This window comes from Vidua chalybeata, chromosome 7 (genome assembly GCF_026979565.1).
Source record: "Vidua chalybeata isolate OUT-0048 chromosome 7, bVidCha1 merged haplotype, whole genome shotgun sequence".
NCBI classification, from domain to species: domain Eukaryota; kingdom Metazoa; phylum Chordata; class Aves; order Passeriformes; family Viduidae; genus Vidua; species Vidua chalybeata.
Window position 1 is genome coordinate 18,262,724 of NC_071536.1, and position 15,018 is coordinate 18,277,741.

At 41.4% G+C, this 15,018-nt stretch overlaps 1 protein-coding gene across 3 annotated transcripts; it reads right to left on the reverse strand.

Moving 5' to 3' along the window:
- Positions 1-5,841: 5,841 nt before the first annotated feature.
- On the reverse strand, positions 5,842-15,018 carry CDCA7 (cell division cycle associated 7). 3 transcript variants are annotated; one of them, XM_053948438.1, is made up of 10 exons: positions 14,964-15,018; positions 13,347-13,472; positions 12,849-12,959; positions 11,171-11,422; positions 10,716-10,793; positions 9,848-10,036; positions 9,218-9,358; positions 8,638-8,787; positions 7,915-8,051; positions 5,842-7,639 (listed from the first exon to the last, which is right to left on the reverse strand). In XM_053948438.1, exons 1-10 carry the CDS (start codon positions 14,982-14,984, stop codon positions 7,609-7,611), a joined length of 1,236 nt encoding a protein of 411 aa, XP_053804413.1. In that variant the 5' UTR covers positions 14,985-15,018; the 3' UTR covers positions 5,842-7,608. The 3 variants fall into 3 exon arrangements, with proteins under 3 accessions (XP_053804413.1, XP_053804412.1, XP_053804414.1); XM_053948437.1 differs by having other exon boundaries at positions 9,848-10,039; XM_053948439.1 differs by lacking the exon at positions 14,964-15,018 and adding an exon at positions 14,192-14,360 and having other exon boundaries at positions 9,848-10,039.

Below are 15,018 nucleotides of genomic sequence, written 5' to 3' on the forward strand. Positions count from 1 at the left end.
CCTTAGGTTTCATTTGCTTTTAGAGCAACTGCTCAGATGGAACATTCTTCTAGCAGGTTCAAGAAAAATAAAGAAATATACAATATGCTAAACATGAACCTATAGTTCAAACCGAGGCTGCAAATTATATTTACTTTCCAGCATCATTTATTCCTTTTTTTCAGCAATTGCAGACTTTAGCACGCAAAACTGTAACCAAGCAGTGAACTGTAACAAAAGGCATGCATCAGAGGAGCTCAGGACCAGGAGGAAACCCTTTGCATTTTTGTCATGTAAGAATGTTTTCTGCACCTCCAGCTATACTGTACCATATTAGATAGATCTAATTCCCTAGCTAAAGCACTACTTAAATAATTTTAAAGTAAATGTATCTACATCAATAAATAGCACTGTTGGTCTGTGCTATCAGTTTTTCTGTTTAAAACACGACTTTCATTTAGGGTAAAAGTAAAAGGGGTGTGGATAAACCTAGGGTCACTAGGGGCAATTAATGTACATGAAAGGATTTTTTCCTATTTAATGGACATTTTTAAATTGCATTTTCTCCCTTGATTGTTTAGTTAAAGGAAACCTGGGAAGTCTTGAGATTGTTAGCTGAGTCTCCCACACTCGGACATGGCCTCCAGTAGATTTCCCTGGGCTGAGCACAGTGCAGTTACCAAGCTGTAGCCGTGTGTCTCCAGAACAGCCTCTCTGGCTCTCACCAGCACACAGACATTACCTCCAAGTAAATCATAGGCAATTAATTCTACACAGGGCCTCGGGACTTAGATCCACCTTAGCTGCTGATTCATTTAACAACATTTCTACTTCAGGACACTTAGCATTTGCTCTCATAAGGCTCCTTACACCCAGGTTTCTCTTGTGACAGATGCAAAGGAACCTCATTCTCACCAAGAATGGTTGAAAAATACCAGTGCTTTCAGATAGGCTGTCAAACAAAGCATACCCTCCCTCATCTCACCAGTGGTGGGAGCTGGCAGCAGCTGCTGAAGAGCAACTACAAGACAGATTCTCTCCCCTCTTTTTATTTTTGGTGCTCCACGTCCCAAAACCACACTAATCACAGCATTGCAGAGCTCAGTACAACTACAGGTAAAAACATTAGCAACAGTACCCTGGTCTGACACCTCTTCTGGCTGCAGCAACTGTTTTCTGAGGGAAAAGGTCAATATGGCTTAGGTCTGTAAATGGTTTGCCATTCACAAAATCACAGCAAGCTGTGACTCACTGGGAGGTGCAAGGGAGCTCCAGCAAGGCCGGCTGTTGCACTAGGTATCAGGGAACTCTAAGTTATGGCAAGAAAAACATTTCCTTGTGGATCCCAATATGTAAAAAGTATCATGTGGTATCTGTACAGGGGAAAACAAAAGCTACATTTCAGCAGTCAGACTTAATTAGCAAGTTAGTTAAGCCTGACATCAGCCAAACTGTTCATCTCAGTCATAACTTTTCTTCAGAACTGGAAAGAAAAATAGAAATCAAAAGCTAGACATGAGGTTTTAGAAACTAGAAAAACAGATGGGAATAAAACCAATGGTACCTAAGAGACTACAATGCTCTCAAACTCCCGTGCATCAGCTATAATGTAAAATATGCTTACTAGTGAGTATGTCAAAGAAATAAACTAATTCTGTTTGCAAGGAGAAAGGGTGTGTGTCTTCAGCTTGTGCTTAGTAGGCACACAGGAAAAAAAAAATCATTATTCCTTGCTGTGGGTAAGTCTGCATGTCTTGATAAAAAATAATTGTATTCACATTAAGAACATTCAAGTGTTAATTTTTTTCCAAAGCAGGCTTTAGCTATGTTAGTGAATGGAGTTTTGGTCTTGCAACTACAGGAAAAGTGACTTGTTGGAGATCATACCAGCAGGTTTTGACAGAACACTGTATGTGTATTCTGTAATAGGCACATCGATATCATAATATACACAGGTATATTTTTATTTACTGGAGGTGCTTTTCAGAGCTTTGTAATACCAGTTCTGTTTTCTAGCCACACCAACCATAAAAAGTAGAAGATACTTCTCCCAGAAAAGAAACAGGATTACATGAAAGCATTTCAGTTCCTCACAACAAAACTCTGTGCTTGGTTTCCAATACTAAAATTGTAACATCACAACTTTTTCATAAGAATTAAATAGAAAGAGAAATAAAGGGGGAAGAAAAAGCTTTAGAGTGTTAACTCTCCCCGGCAGGAGGAAGCCAGCATGGGCATTGAGCTCAGCACACTCATTCCCTTCTCCCTGCTGAAAGGGACACAAAAAGAACTCTGGCTAAGCATTTATTTTTCTGCTAATGTGAAAGTTTTCTTTTAAAGAGGAAGCAGATTGAACAGAGCATGAGAAAAGAATTTGACTCTGGCTTATTTCCAAAGGGTTTTTTTTTTTTCCTGATGATTCACTGTTATCACTTGTATTCACATTACAACTAGCCTCAAAAAGAAATACCCAAAACCAATCCCCCAACAAAAAAAAAAAAAAAAAAAAAAAAAAAAAAAAAAAAAAAAAAAAAAAAAAAAGCACAAAAGCACTAAGACACTAAGAAATAGTCTTTCCTACTGCTAAATTCTGCTAATAAGCTATATAAGAAGAGGAACATGTAAGATTCGAGTGCCTGTGTTCATTGATATTTGAGTAGGAACATTGCTAAGCCTCTATATCTGGAACTTCAGGGCACATCTAAAAATGGTGAACTTCCAAGTGTTAAACAAGTGGACATGGATTGAACTTATTTTACTTCAGCTAAATAATAAAGTAGAAACCATCTAAATTTCTCTCAAGTCTAAAATGTTTAAATATACATTATAGTCTTTCCAGTCTTTCTTTACTATCAAACAGGAGTTTGGATATCCAGAGAGGAGACGTAACTGCTAATTCTCTAAAAACATGAACAATAACAATTTTTATTTATGGGAGACCTTTCACCCTCAGTCCTAGTGTCAGTCAGTTGTGAAGCTTACATAGCAATTCACAAACATATCATTTTTACATGGATATTCAAGCTAAAAAGAGGTAAGGGAAAGCCAAAAGGAGTGCTGGTAGGGTTGCTTTGTTATTGTGTATGTGATTAAGAGAGAATGAGGATGGTTGCCTTAGGCTTCTGTTACTTACACCTCTTGACACAACCTAGCACATAATTTCATTCTCTGTGCTTGCAGTTACATTTAGAGACAGGAAAGGATATAAAGCTAGTTGGAGTCCAAACACAAATCTATAATTTCAGTAACATTTTATATCTGCTTTCAGGAGTAGATATAAGTTTTGTCTGTAGACATATATCAAGGAGGGAAAGACTGTATCAGTAGGTTTCAACATAGCTGGAACTACACTTCAACTGATTTTATTTTCTAGCCCAAGGGATCAGTACAAAAACTACTAAAGTACTACTAACAGAGACAGATGCAATGCCTACTTACCCCATCCTGACCATACCATGACTTCTGGTTTATTTTTTTCACATAACAGAATTTTCTGCCTTCCTTACAAGAGCTAGACCAATTGTAGCTGGAAGAAAGCTTGTACCAAACAGCAACAAGAGCTATTTTAATATGACTGCGTCTCTATGCTCTAGACATATTTTCATACAGATTCAATATCCACAACTTGTATCAGTCACAATAGGATTCCTAGTTCCCCTCTCATCTTCCATTTTCAAGACTCCTACCTCTAGCACTGATCATTACATTTTTGAGTTCAAACATAAAATTCCCTTACCGTTCCCCAGGTCCAAAGGGCTTGTGGGGTTTTTAGGAGACCCAGGCTTGTTCTTTGGAAGAATAGTGAGACCCAGTCATGCAAGTGTAGTGCTGTCGCCCCTCTTTGGCATTTGCAGCCCGTGCACTCACGTGTTACCTACCACAAAGCCCAGCATTATCTGGGTGCTGGTGTTTAGGAACCCATAGACTGGCCAGCCTCTATTTGACAGTTTTATCTTTTTACTCACTTGCTTCAGAGGCAAAGAACGTGAAAGAACAGTAGGCAGCATTTCCAAAATCTCCCCACTAGCTCACACCATTAGCTACACAAAAGCTGCACTCACAAAAAGGCCGAAGAGAACAAACTGGATTATTGAGGTCAGTGGGTGACTCTTGCCAAAAGTTTCAGATGCACAGTCTATTACAGATGGTTTCAAAGTCAGCTGAGTTCCCTCACCCTGAAACACTTCAAGTCATTCTTTAACTAGATACCACCATTTTGCTCTTTTTCATTTCATTTGCCTACCTAAGCAAATGATGATGATACTTTGGTATGTTGCCATCTCTGTGCTTTTCTCTTCAAAATACATTTTTAGGTTGCTGGCAGACAAAATAAAGGTATATCAGCACATGAGGCTAGGAAGGAAGAGGGATAGTTTCCAAAGTTAAAATTCCATTGCAATTCCCTACACTAATATAACTGGTTAAGCAGCCAAGTGTGCTGCTCTGCAATGTTTATTGTATGCTTCAGCCTGTGAAGCAATATTGCCATGCTGGTTTTCTAACTTACATATAATGAAAAAAGTTTAACTGTTAAGGAATATGAAATTTTTTTTCTCAAGATTTGAAGAGACCTAATGCTTCAATGTTTGGCTTAATTAAAAAGCAAGTGGTATGGAGGGAAAAGCAAACAACATATATATTAGTATATACCAGCCTAAGAAAATCTACTGATAATAAGGAAGTTATGACCAATTTAATCAGTATATAATATATATTCATTACAAATTATTTTATCAGGTTAAAAAAAGATTTTTCAGACCTATGCACAAGATCACCTGGCTCTAAAGCTGAGTAGTGAGGAAATGTCAACTTATGCAGCCTTTTTCAATTCTAAATCAGTAGTCCTTCTACCTCACACATGAGCTTCATTCTTTTGTTCTTCCTTACACAGTGATACTCTATTTCCACACATCTTTGGTTTTTAAAGTTGACAGGACTTTTTCCTCTCAAGTTTCCTAAATTGCTGCTCATTCACTGCACTTATAAATCATGAGCTCATTAAAACTATTTTTCAGATCCACATCAACAGCACTTAAGTAACTGTGGTAGAGGGGCTTGGGGAAAGTGGTGTATTGAGACACCTCGAAATCATCACATTAAACAAACATCCTACACAATTCATAAATGTGAATTTATTCTCACATCACGAGCAGTGTGATGAAAGGCACATCTGAACACAGCTTTTAGGTGAAAGTAACAAGGTGAGGATTTTACCAGTAAAGAGTATCTGGAACAGCTCAGTCTGCTGGATCATTTCTTTCCCATTTCCTCTCACTACAGAAGGTTACAGCTTTTTGTGTAACCTTCTGCCACAGCCTCATGCAACTCCTGTCTCTAGACACAGGGCACAAAAGCAGCACAAGTGTCTTCACTATAAGCATGCAATCAAGGCCCCTCAGGTAATTCTCTGCTCCAGGAAGAGCTCCTGAGAGGCTGCTTAAGAGCTTGTTTTAAAAGAATAAATAAATTTAAATGGCAGACACATTACTCCAACTCATGTTCAAAATTTGATCCTCATCCTTATCAACTCAGGATGTAGGCATCTGGTTTAAAAAAAAAATAGAGAAAAAGCAGAAGGGTAAAGCACACAGCACACCTGCCTAGAGCCTGTATTAAGCCTGAACTAAGCACTCTGTATTTTGACCATCACCACTTAGTTCACCATGTGCTGAACAATTCACTCCAGAGCAAGCCTGATTCAGGAACACAGGGCTAGAGATGATAAGATGTCCAAGTCCCACTGATCCCCCAGGTATAATGGGAACAACCAAGTCCTTTACTTCACAGCGTAAGTTCACCTCAAAGTGGTAAAATAGAAGTACAGCTCTAACAGGCTTTTTAACAACAATTCAGAGACAAAAATATTCTAAAACTGAAAATTTTTATTTTCAAAATAAAATTTTTTGTACAGAACAGCATAGATCTGAGTAAATCTAAATACAGCAGTCTCTGTAATATAACACAAGGGTCTGCTTTTAGCACAGTACTTTCACACTCTAGCAATCAGAAGGCAAGCCAAGCAATTAGGAAGAAAAAAAAAAAACCACAACCACTTTTATCTGTCAGAACATGTATTTCAAAAATGAGTTCCTTCTTCACAAAATGTACCTAGAGGGAAGAGCACTCTCCATACCTCAGATTGCACAGCTATTCCCACTATAAAAACAGACTGAGAGAGGACAGGAGATTTTCAATAGGAGAGATGATTTATGAAACAGAACTGCAAGTCTGAGACAAATATCTCTTGTTTCTAAATTCCTCTCTCCTCCCCTCCCATACACACTGATGCAATTCCCAGAAAGGTATGAACTATGGATCATTTTGTATACACACAGTGCAAATACTGCACAGGCACAGCAGTGTAAACCCATGGTGATTCTTCTACTGTTCAACTGTACATTATTTATAGCATTACATTCTAAACCTTATACAAAGCCTGCACAGTAGTTTCCATAACAAAACTAAGCACATTTACACGCTTTATGGTTCTCTGGATAAAATTTTCATGGCACCTTCTTTTTTACAACAGAGTACAGGAGACCCCTGTGGGCTCAGTGTATCAGAAATCTTCAGCTCTGTTTCTGCTGTACTTACATTTCACAAATGTCATGTGAAAGAACCTTCCACAATCACAAAGAGCCAGATACAGAAACATTCATTGCCTGTTTTCCTGATAACAAAACTAAACAACCTTTCATCCACTCAAAGACAGCCAACAACTACACGACCTGCCACCCCTCTACCTGACCAAACCCTGGTCTGGAGGTATCCCTCTTCCCCAGGACCACTGCTGACTCTGCAAAGCAGTTCTGCATCTGCAGCAGGAACAGGGAAAAGAGTCCACCAAAACAGTAATTTAACACATGGAATATTCTGTTTCAGACAGTGGTCACTACACAACATATACCAGTACATTCCCATCACTGTCACCAGTAGGCAATGCTAGTGCTGTAGAAGCTTTCAGCAGTGGCCTTCTCTCATCTGAGCAAAAACACAAAGTGCCATGTCAAACGGTGTCTACTGCAGTTTTTACTTCAGAGCATCTCCCTTGAAATGGCCAGTGTGAACTTTTAGTACTCTATAAAACCAAATATTAGTGCTTGGAGACTGCTCAGCTGCGACTTATAGGGCTTCTTTTTGAACTTAAGAACATGCTGTTGTTTCAGAGACAATTCCATTTGATCATGAAGTGCCTGTATTGCAGAAGTTGGCTGCTTTGTTCTGTGGAGAAAACCACCCCAAGTTTTCAGAATACCTCTATCTTTTTGTAACCGATTTTGGAGCATAAGTAAACCTGCAGCATAGATTGCTGCATGAGTCAAACTGATGGCTTAAAGCCACATCTCCTTTCAGGAAGAAAAAGAAGTTACTATAGTGAAAAAAGCTGATACCATCTGATTTGCAAAGTTGTCTAAAGAGAAAACAATGGCCGGTGGGTGAAGACCTGCATTAAACAGTTTTCCCAAGTATGATTTATACTGAAATAAATGAAAGGTTTTTATCCTTTTTTACCCAAAAGGAAAGGGAAGCAGAAGAAGGCACTTCATAATCTCATTTGATTAAACAATTCACTGCAGGCAATAATATTATGTTGGTGAAAGAGTATGTAATTTAAAGGCAGTCACAGCTTCAGTCTTCCATTCCAAGTTCTTGTTTCAGACTGAAAGGCAAGTAAAAACATGAGTCAGCTAACAGCGAAAAACTGAAAACTCTGAGAACTCTTTGGACCAATTAGTGGAAGCCCTGACAATACACACTGAGGTTGAGAGCTAAAACGCAGAAAAATCATAGGGCAAAATCTCAAATTCTGGAGGCAACACAGAGTAGTCTTGAGATTTACCTGACAAACTAGAATGTAGACATGTTTGCCCTCCCACTTTTGAGATGTTTATCCCACTTAATGCACCCACATCACTGACACAATGGCACACTCACCTTTTTAAGTAGGCATGGACATTGTCAAAGCCATGGTACTTGGCCAGATAGACCAGGACACCTGTGGCACATCGACCATCTCGTTGTCTGCAGAAGCTACAGTTGCAGATTCCACGACATGGGGGGCACCTCCATGTCTACACAGAAGAGAGACCACGAGAAGCCCTTTTAGCTGAGATGCTATGCCAGATGTAACTCACTCACAACTTAAGAGAGTGCCCGGCTACACACTGAGTTCTGCAGTGAACATCAGCACTGCATAAAGTTGTCTAAACCAGTACAAGAGTACAAATTCTTCAGTTTGTAGAGGATTAAGCTCTCATTGCCTGCCTTGCACATATCCACGGGAAGCATTCCACCCTGTTTTAACTCCTACATCACAGACCACAGCAGCAGCACTTTGTCCGCAATACAGTTCCTTTCCTTAGGGCATTAAGCACTAATGCAGAGATAATAATAAAGAGAACACTATTTTGATGCTCAAATATAAGAATATTTTGGCTGCTGCTCTGTTCTCATACTTTACTCCTGCAATTAAAACTACGGAAGTAGTAAATACAACAGGTTCTACACAACACAGTTCTGTGATTCAGGGTGAATCAAGCCAGGAGTGCATGACGTACTACAGCACTGTGAGCAGTTGTTAAAACCACTGCTGCCAGCAACCAATACCCCTGGCTGTGCAAGTCAAGCACAAAAAAGCACCACTGAGCACTGTCCTACCGGGTCCAGCAGTGCTGTTCTGACATCCTCCCCGTATCTGTTGCGGAGGCACGGCCCACAGAACTGGCCCCGCACGCCTATGCAGTCAGGGTTACGACAATTTGTCTTGGTGTCTATGGTTTTTTGGCGACACTGATGACAGGTGGATCCCTAGAACACAGAAAAAACAAACAAGACATTTAAAATGGCATTTTAGATAGAGGAAAAAAAAGCTTTGAACAAAATCTCTTTGGCAGCTAGCAGTGCTTATCCTGAAACAGAAAGCCACCGTGCAAGTTTGAACCAAGATTGTTTTAACACTGCATCTTCAGTGTCTGGTAATCACTTCCCCTGGGTGCTATCACTTAGGTATTACAGTTGTTCCAGAGCAAAAGCATGCTAATTGGCTTGGTAAAGGCCATTCTACAAATTCAGGCAAAAATAAGAAGGGACACTTCAAGATCTCAGACATATTTCTCCCAAAAATCACATCCTCTCAGTGAGAGGGCGTGTATCCTATTTGATGATAAAACACAAACACAGAATAACAAAAAAAATGACTTCATAAAGTACACATTTCACATAGCTGGAATATTCTTACCATGGCCCTGTTATACACTTTTTCTCTTGCAGATCCACAGATATTATCCAACTCTTCTGCTGTTATGTCCTCAACTGGGCGCACAACATGTGGAAAAGCCATGGCACCACGGTGACCCCTCCTGGGAGTAGGGGCTTCATGCTGAATAGCAAAGACACAGTACTTGCAGTATTAGTTTCAACAAAAACTCTAAAAAAGCGAGGATCTTCACCTTCACAGCAATGCTGATGTCTCAAACACCCATCATATATTTAAGCAAGATATAACAGAACTTGTACAGATGTATTATATGGATGCAGCCTTAGCACCTTTACTTGATCTGTCCCCTTCAGGGTGCAGCAATGCTACTGATCTTGCTTCACTCCTGCTGGAGTGAAAGAGGAAGTGGTTTTTCAAGGACCAGGAAGGGGAAATGGAGAGCACATACAAAATGCCCTTTTGTTGGGGGGGGGGGGGGGGGGGGGGGGGGGGGGCAAAGGGGTTGAGTTTTTTTTTTTTTTTTTAGTTCTTCTAAGGCCATTGCATACTGCTAAACCTCATCAGCTCTCTAGGAATCGCTATTTTCTTGAAGGGAAACCTTCTTACAAAACCACCCTCACAACCCACAACAGAACTAGATCTCCATCATACCTCCAGGTATTCATCAGACATCTTTCTTCTTCTCACCAAGATGTACCTGTCATCTTCTTCCTCTTCTGGTACAAGAGTAGGAGGTCCTTCAATCAAGGACCTGGACCTTGTGTGAGGCCGAGAACTCCGGTCTGGGTTCCTCCTCAAGGCACATTTGGGCAATGAACGCCTTGGAAGTCGCTTTGGTCCCTGCTAATGTTTAAAAGCCCCTAATGAAACAGGTGAAAACACAGATAGCTCCTGACCTGATACTGAATTCCTCCCCTACAGATGCCTTCCTCTCTTCTTTTCCAAAGACATGTCTATCCCTGTCCCAGTCAGAAAACCAAAGGTAAGAAGATCCTAAGCAAGTTCATGTTAGGCATTCTGCTAGTCACAGAGAAATGGCCAAAGCAGCAGAGCCCGTGTCTATGAGGAGCTGCGATTTTCAGCATTGTTCTAATCTTCACCCAAATTACAAATACATCAGCAGTGAAATTCATTACACTGCTGATTCACAACCCAAACTTCTTAAAAGTTAGGCTAAAAGCCAGGGGTTTTTCAAGGCTCCAAACTCACAGAATATTCAGGTCTGAGCTGCCCTCACTTGTCTCCAGCCTTTGTATAAACACATATTTACACAGCACCTTGTTTGGTTTTATTGGCCTATGGAGACAATTAACCTTTATAAATTAATGTGTTCTGCTTTGTACCATGGCAAATCAAAAGAGAATTACATTATGAGGATACCAGTTTTAGGAAGCAATAAAATTCTAACTGGACTTTGATTTGCAGAGTTTATTAAGTTTTTACATTGAGAATCCTGCTTTGTAATGTCAGAATTTGACTCTTAGAAATCTGAATGCAAATCTAGTAAGTTTATACTCACATGACTGACAGCTGGCAACGATTTTCTCCCACCAAAGATACCAGAAACATTTTGCAACTCAGCCATTAGTTTTGCAAGCTAACAAGAGAGAGAAAAATTAAGCAGAGCTTTAAAAGTGTATTTATGTGCTATTACAGACTACTAAGGCAATTGGCTAAAAGTACAATTACTTATAGGAAATGCAGTCATTCTTCAACTCTTTACATTTATGTCTTATTTATGTTTTGTGACTGCAAGTAATTTGGAAATGCTCAAAACTTATTATGTCGTTAGGCTTGAAGCCTATGGATTTTCATATGCCAGTAAATATAAAGTATCAGATTTATATTTTAGGAATACAAATGCATCTTAATGCATTCACATAATTCCCATTGAGTGAATTTTAACAGATGTCCCCCAAGAGTTGAAAGGGAGGGGGGAAAAAGGGCCAGTCCATAGGAAGACAGAGTACTTGCCATTGCTTTGTTTTCCTTTATGTTTAAAGCTCTTTTTTCTAAAAACATAGCGCCATTTTCTTCAGTGTCAGAGTCTGAATCTAGAGTGGGCATCGGTGTTTCAGGGACAGGTTCCATGCCACCCTTCCTCCTCTCCGATCTTCGAGGTGGAAACTTCATGGCTACTTTCAGAGGAACAGGGCATTTCTGCCCTCTCTGATCGATCTCACTTTCAGCACTTGCATCATTCTCATCTGAATCTGTTTCCAATTTCTGTTAACAAACCAAAATGGTAGCATGTAAATCCAGAAGAGTTGCTCTGCAGTTAATTAACAGTGGACAATGCTTTGTCTATGAGTAGTTTAAGAGGCTACCTTGCTGAAATCCAGACCTCCAGTCCTAGTGTTCTAGTGTACTTTGGAGCAGGAGGAAAGGAGAGGGGACACAGGGATAAAAATCTCTCAGGGAGACCCACATGGTTGTGCCAAACACACTAGAAAAAGGGAGTGTAGTATTTGCAGCAGTCTTAGCTCTCACTTGTAGGTCCAATAGCAAAAACAGTTTGTGTATATGGTATGAGAATGAACTGCCTTTAAAGGACTCAATTTTGCTACATATAGCATTTGGCTGCACAAAAAGTCACTGCAGTTGTCTGCACTAGGTCAAATCCAATTTTGTAAGCTGTCAAGTACAGTCATGTCACAGAATCAATGATTAAAAAAAGGAAACTTCTTTCTAGAGCCAACCAATGAAATAATTATTAATAAAATCACAGTATTTTCTGATCTTCGAATTCTGATGTCTTGCTTACAAACTTCCCAAGAACCAACGGTTCAGTGAAGGACATAAAATTATTTAGTTAAAAGCTCATTATGCAGTAGGCTTTGATTTTTCTTTTTAGACACAACAAGACAGTCTTACTTTGATGAGCAGTAAGAGTGGACATCAAATGACCATTTTTATTTATACTGGGTTTTTATTAAGCAGGTATGTTGTTCTGGTTGTACATTATGTGCAGTTACTGACTTTTTTCTACTTATCTATTCCAGCTTTGTCTCCTGCTTACTCTCTTTATGATTGGGTTTTAACTCAGATGCGATTTCCTCCAATTAGACATTTTTCTTTTCTAGTCATTTCTCAGGATGTGCTGAAGTTATGATGAACCTGATTTTTCCAAATGTGGTACTACTTTAGTTTCTCTTCTGAATATCACCTATTGATCTTTTTAAGCAGTGAAACTGAGGTCAAGGAAAAGCAGGAAGGCAGATTTCACCACCTATGACTATTTCTCTACTGTTGACAGATGCACAGCATTCCCTGTTATGCTGCCAGGGTGGAGGTCTGACTGCATGTCAAGACACACAGGAGTTTTCCTGAGGCTTGCTGGAGTCCGTGGGCTAGCCTAGCATTTCATATTGAGGAAACCAGACATGTTAGGCTCTAACAGAGTAACATCCAGCAAGGACAGTTTTAAGAGGTATATTTCAAAATACATATAGCAGACTTTAAAGGTTCTGTATCTTGAGTGTTTTTCATGGAGACAAAAAGAAAACTAAACTTTGGCTACTCAGACTGTTTACTAAATGAAATGATGCTCCCTTCTGAAACACTGAACTTCAAGCTGAAGCTGGCTGGTTTTGCAATTAAGAATGTGTAAGAGTTTAAATATAAAATAGCAAATAAAAATCAACTGTCTTACCAATGCATCTTGAACCTCATTTTCTGAAAAGCCACAGAAAGATTCATCATCAGAGGCCTCATGAAAAATTTTTGCCAGTTCTTCTTTAATATCCGACCTAAATTTACATTTCTACAAAAAATAAAATATCCTTTAATTTAATTTGTACAGAAAGTTTTTAACATTTGCACGTGCAGTACAAGCAAATAGCTTTTTAATAATAAAAAAAAACCAGTTAAGGCATTTCACAAGGGCTTTCAGAACCACAGCTGTAAATTACCAGGCACATTTGTTTAGGTGACATATCAAAGGCTAGAACTGATAGCTAATCTGTTTCCAACAATTACCACCTAGAAGCATAAGTAAAGAGTGAAACAAAGTTACAGCATATAGCACAAGTTTATAACTACTATACAAAAACATAAGCAGAGCAAGTAGTTTTACATTATTTGCTTTAAATTTTTGCAATCTTTACTAGTACTGCACATATGATCTTATTTGTTCTTGTACTGTACTTACTGTATTTGCAAAATTATCAGAACCAAAACTGTCACAACTGTCATCAGAGGATGAGGATGTTTCCATGGGAATCAGTTTCGTATTTCGAAAGGCTGTGAAGCTTCTCCTTCCTGAACAACCTCGGCGCTACAAAAGGACAACAGCAACACCATTAAGAAGAGACCTATTGCAGCATAGTAGCTTTAAAGAATATCTTTTGACTGAAGCTTCGGAAGTTTGAACATTTTAGGATGTTTAGCGATCTTGAATGCACATCAGAAAACAAACATCAGCTTTAAAATAAAACTCAAAGTTAGGAATGACAATAGTTTTTACTCTGATACAATTCTGATCGTTGTTATAGATGAGTTTCATTCAGTATTTAAGAATAATTCTTCTATACAAACAGGCAAGTGGAAATAAGCATATACATCATGTTATTCCCCAGTCATCATAGCCAGTGATGGAAAAAAGTGCAAGTACACAAAAAGTACCAAGAAACCTATTTTGATTCACTTTTTACTTGCAGTTTGAGGCAAACTCTAAATACTCTGCAGCTCTTAAGGAAAGGCCAAAGAATCCTACCCACAGATTTGAAACAACCGTTCTAGACAAAGCAGCTTGCTGTTTTGTTCATTTTGCCACCGATTTAGAAAACTTTTCTTAATAGGCTTCAGGTTTTCCTTTCCCAGGAAATGTTTCTACCGGCAGTGACTCATTTTATCCCCCGAGGCTGGCATCGAGGCCGCGGGGCAGCACCCACACCGAGGTGCTGCCCCGGTCACGAGCGCTGGCGCTTCACGGCCCCACCGGCCGGGCCAAACGCCGGACACACAGGGCTTTAGGCAGCAGCTGCCCGGGCCAACCTGCAGCCCGCCGTCCTCTCCTCAGCACCGCTCTGCCTGCCGCTTTTCGCTTCACAGTTCCGCCGAGCATTGAACTGCGGCCCGGCCGGCCCCAAACACAAAAGGGGCGGTTTCTGGTACCGCCCGCCGCGGCTGAGGGTGCGCACAGCCCGGGGCACCGCGCCGGGCCGGCCCGCACCGGGGGCCTCAGGCGTGGAGCAGCCCAGCCCAAGGGACCCGGGCTGGCCAGGGCCTCGCAGACACGCCCGTCCCCGCCAGCGCCTCTCCCCGCCTCCCGCTAAAATGGTTGCCGCCCCGCACACACGCGGCCGGGCCGACCCCTGCGCTTCTTCCCGCCCGTCCCGTCCAGTCCCTGCCGCGCGGGGCCGCTCCCCACAACACCGCCCCACGACCGGCCCCGCACCCTCAGCGAGGCGGGAGCGATGGGCGCATGGCTCCGGGCCGCCGGCTCCCCGCCGAGCGCGGCTCTCAAGCCGAGTTCCCTACCCCAGTTAGGCGAAGGGCACCGCCATGCATGGGGCGCCCGAACACCACGGCGGGGCAGGAGACCAGGAGCTGCGGGACTGGTGGGGCTGCCCCGACGTCGCTCTCCCTGCGGTGCCCAAACTAAAGACCCCACACACACACACCCGACCCCACCAGCCTTTCACAGCGCGGCTTAGTCCCGCTTGCCCAGGTTCGCAAGACTCCGGAGCACCACAGCCCCCCGCCCTCTCCCCCCCTACAGCAGCGGCGAGCGCAGCGGGCAGCGGCGGCCGCGGGCAGCGCTCACCTGCGGGCGCGGCGGGGCCATGCTGGCGGCGGCGGGCGAGCGCTGGAACTGAAGG

Excerpts from the sequence above, each read along its gene's own strand:
- CDCA7 (XM_053948437.1), bottom strand. The coding sequence starts at position 14,984 with ATGGCCCCGCCGCGCCCGCAG. Across the intron at positions 8,052-8,637 it reads GAACAGCACTGCTGGACCCG|ACATGGAGGTGCCCCCCATG; the intron begins GTAGGACAGTGC and ends TCTTCTGTGTAG. Across the intron at positions 7,640-7,914 it reads GTCCATGCCTACTTAAAAAG|TCTGAAACAAGAACTTGGAA; the intron begins GTGAGTGTGCCA and ends CTTGCCTTTCAG.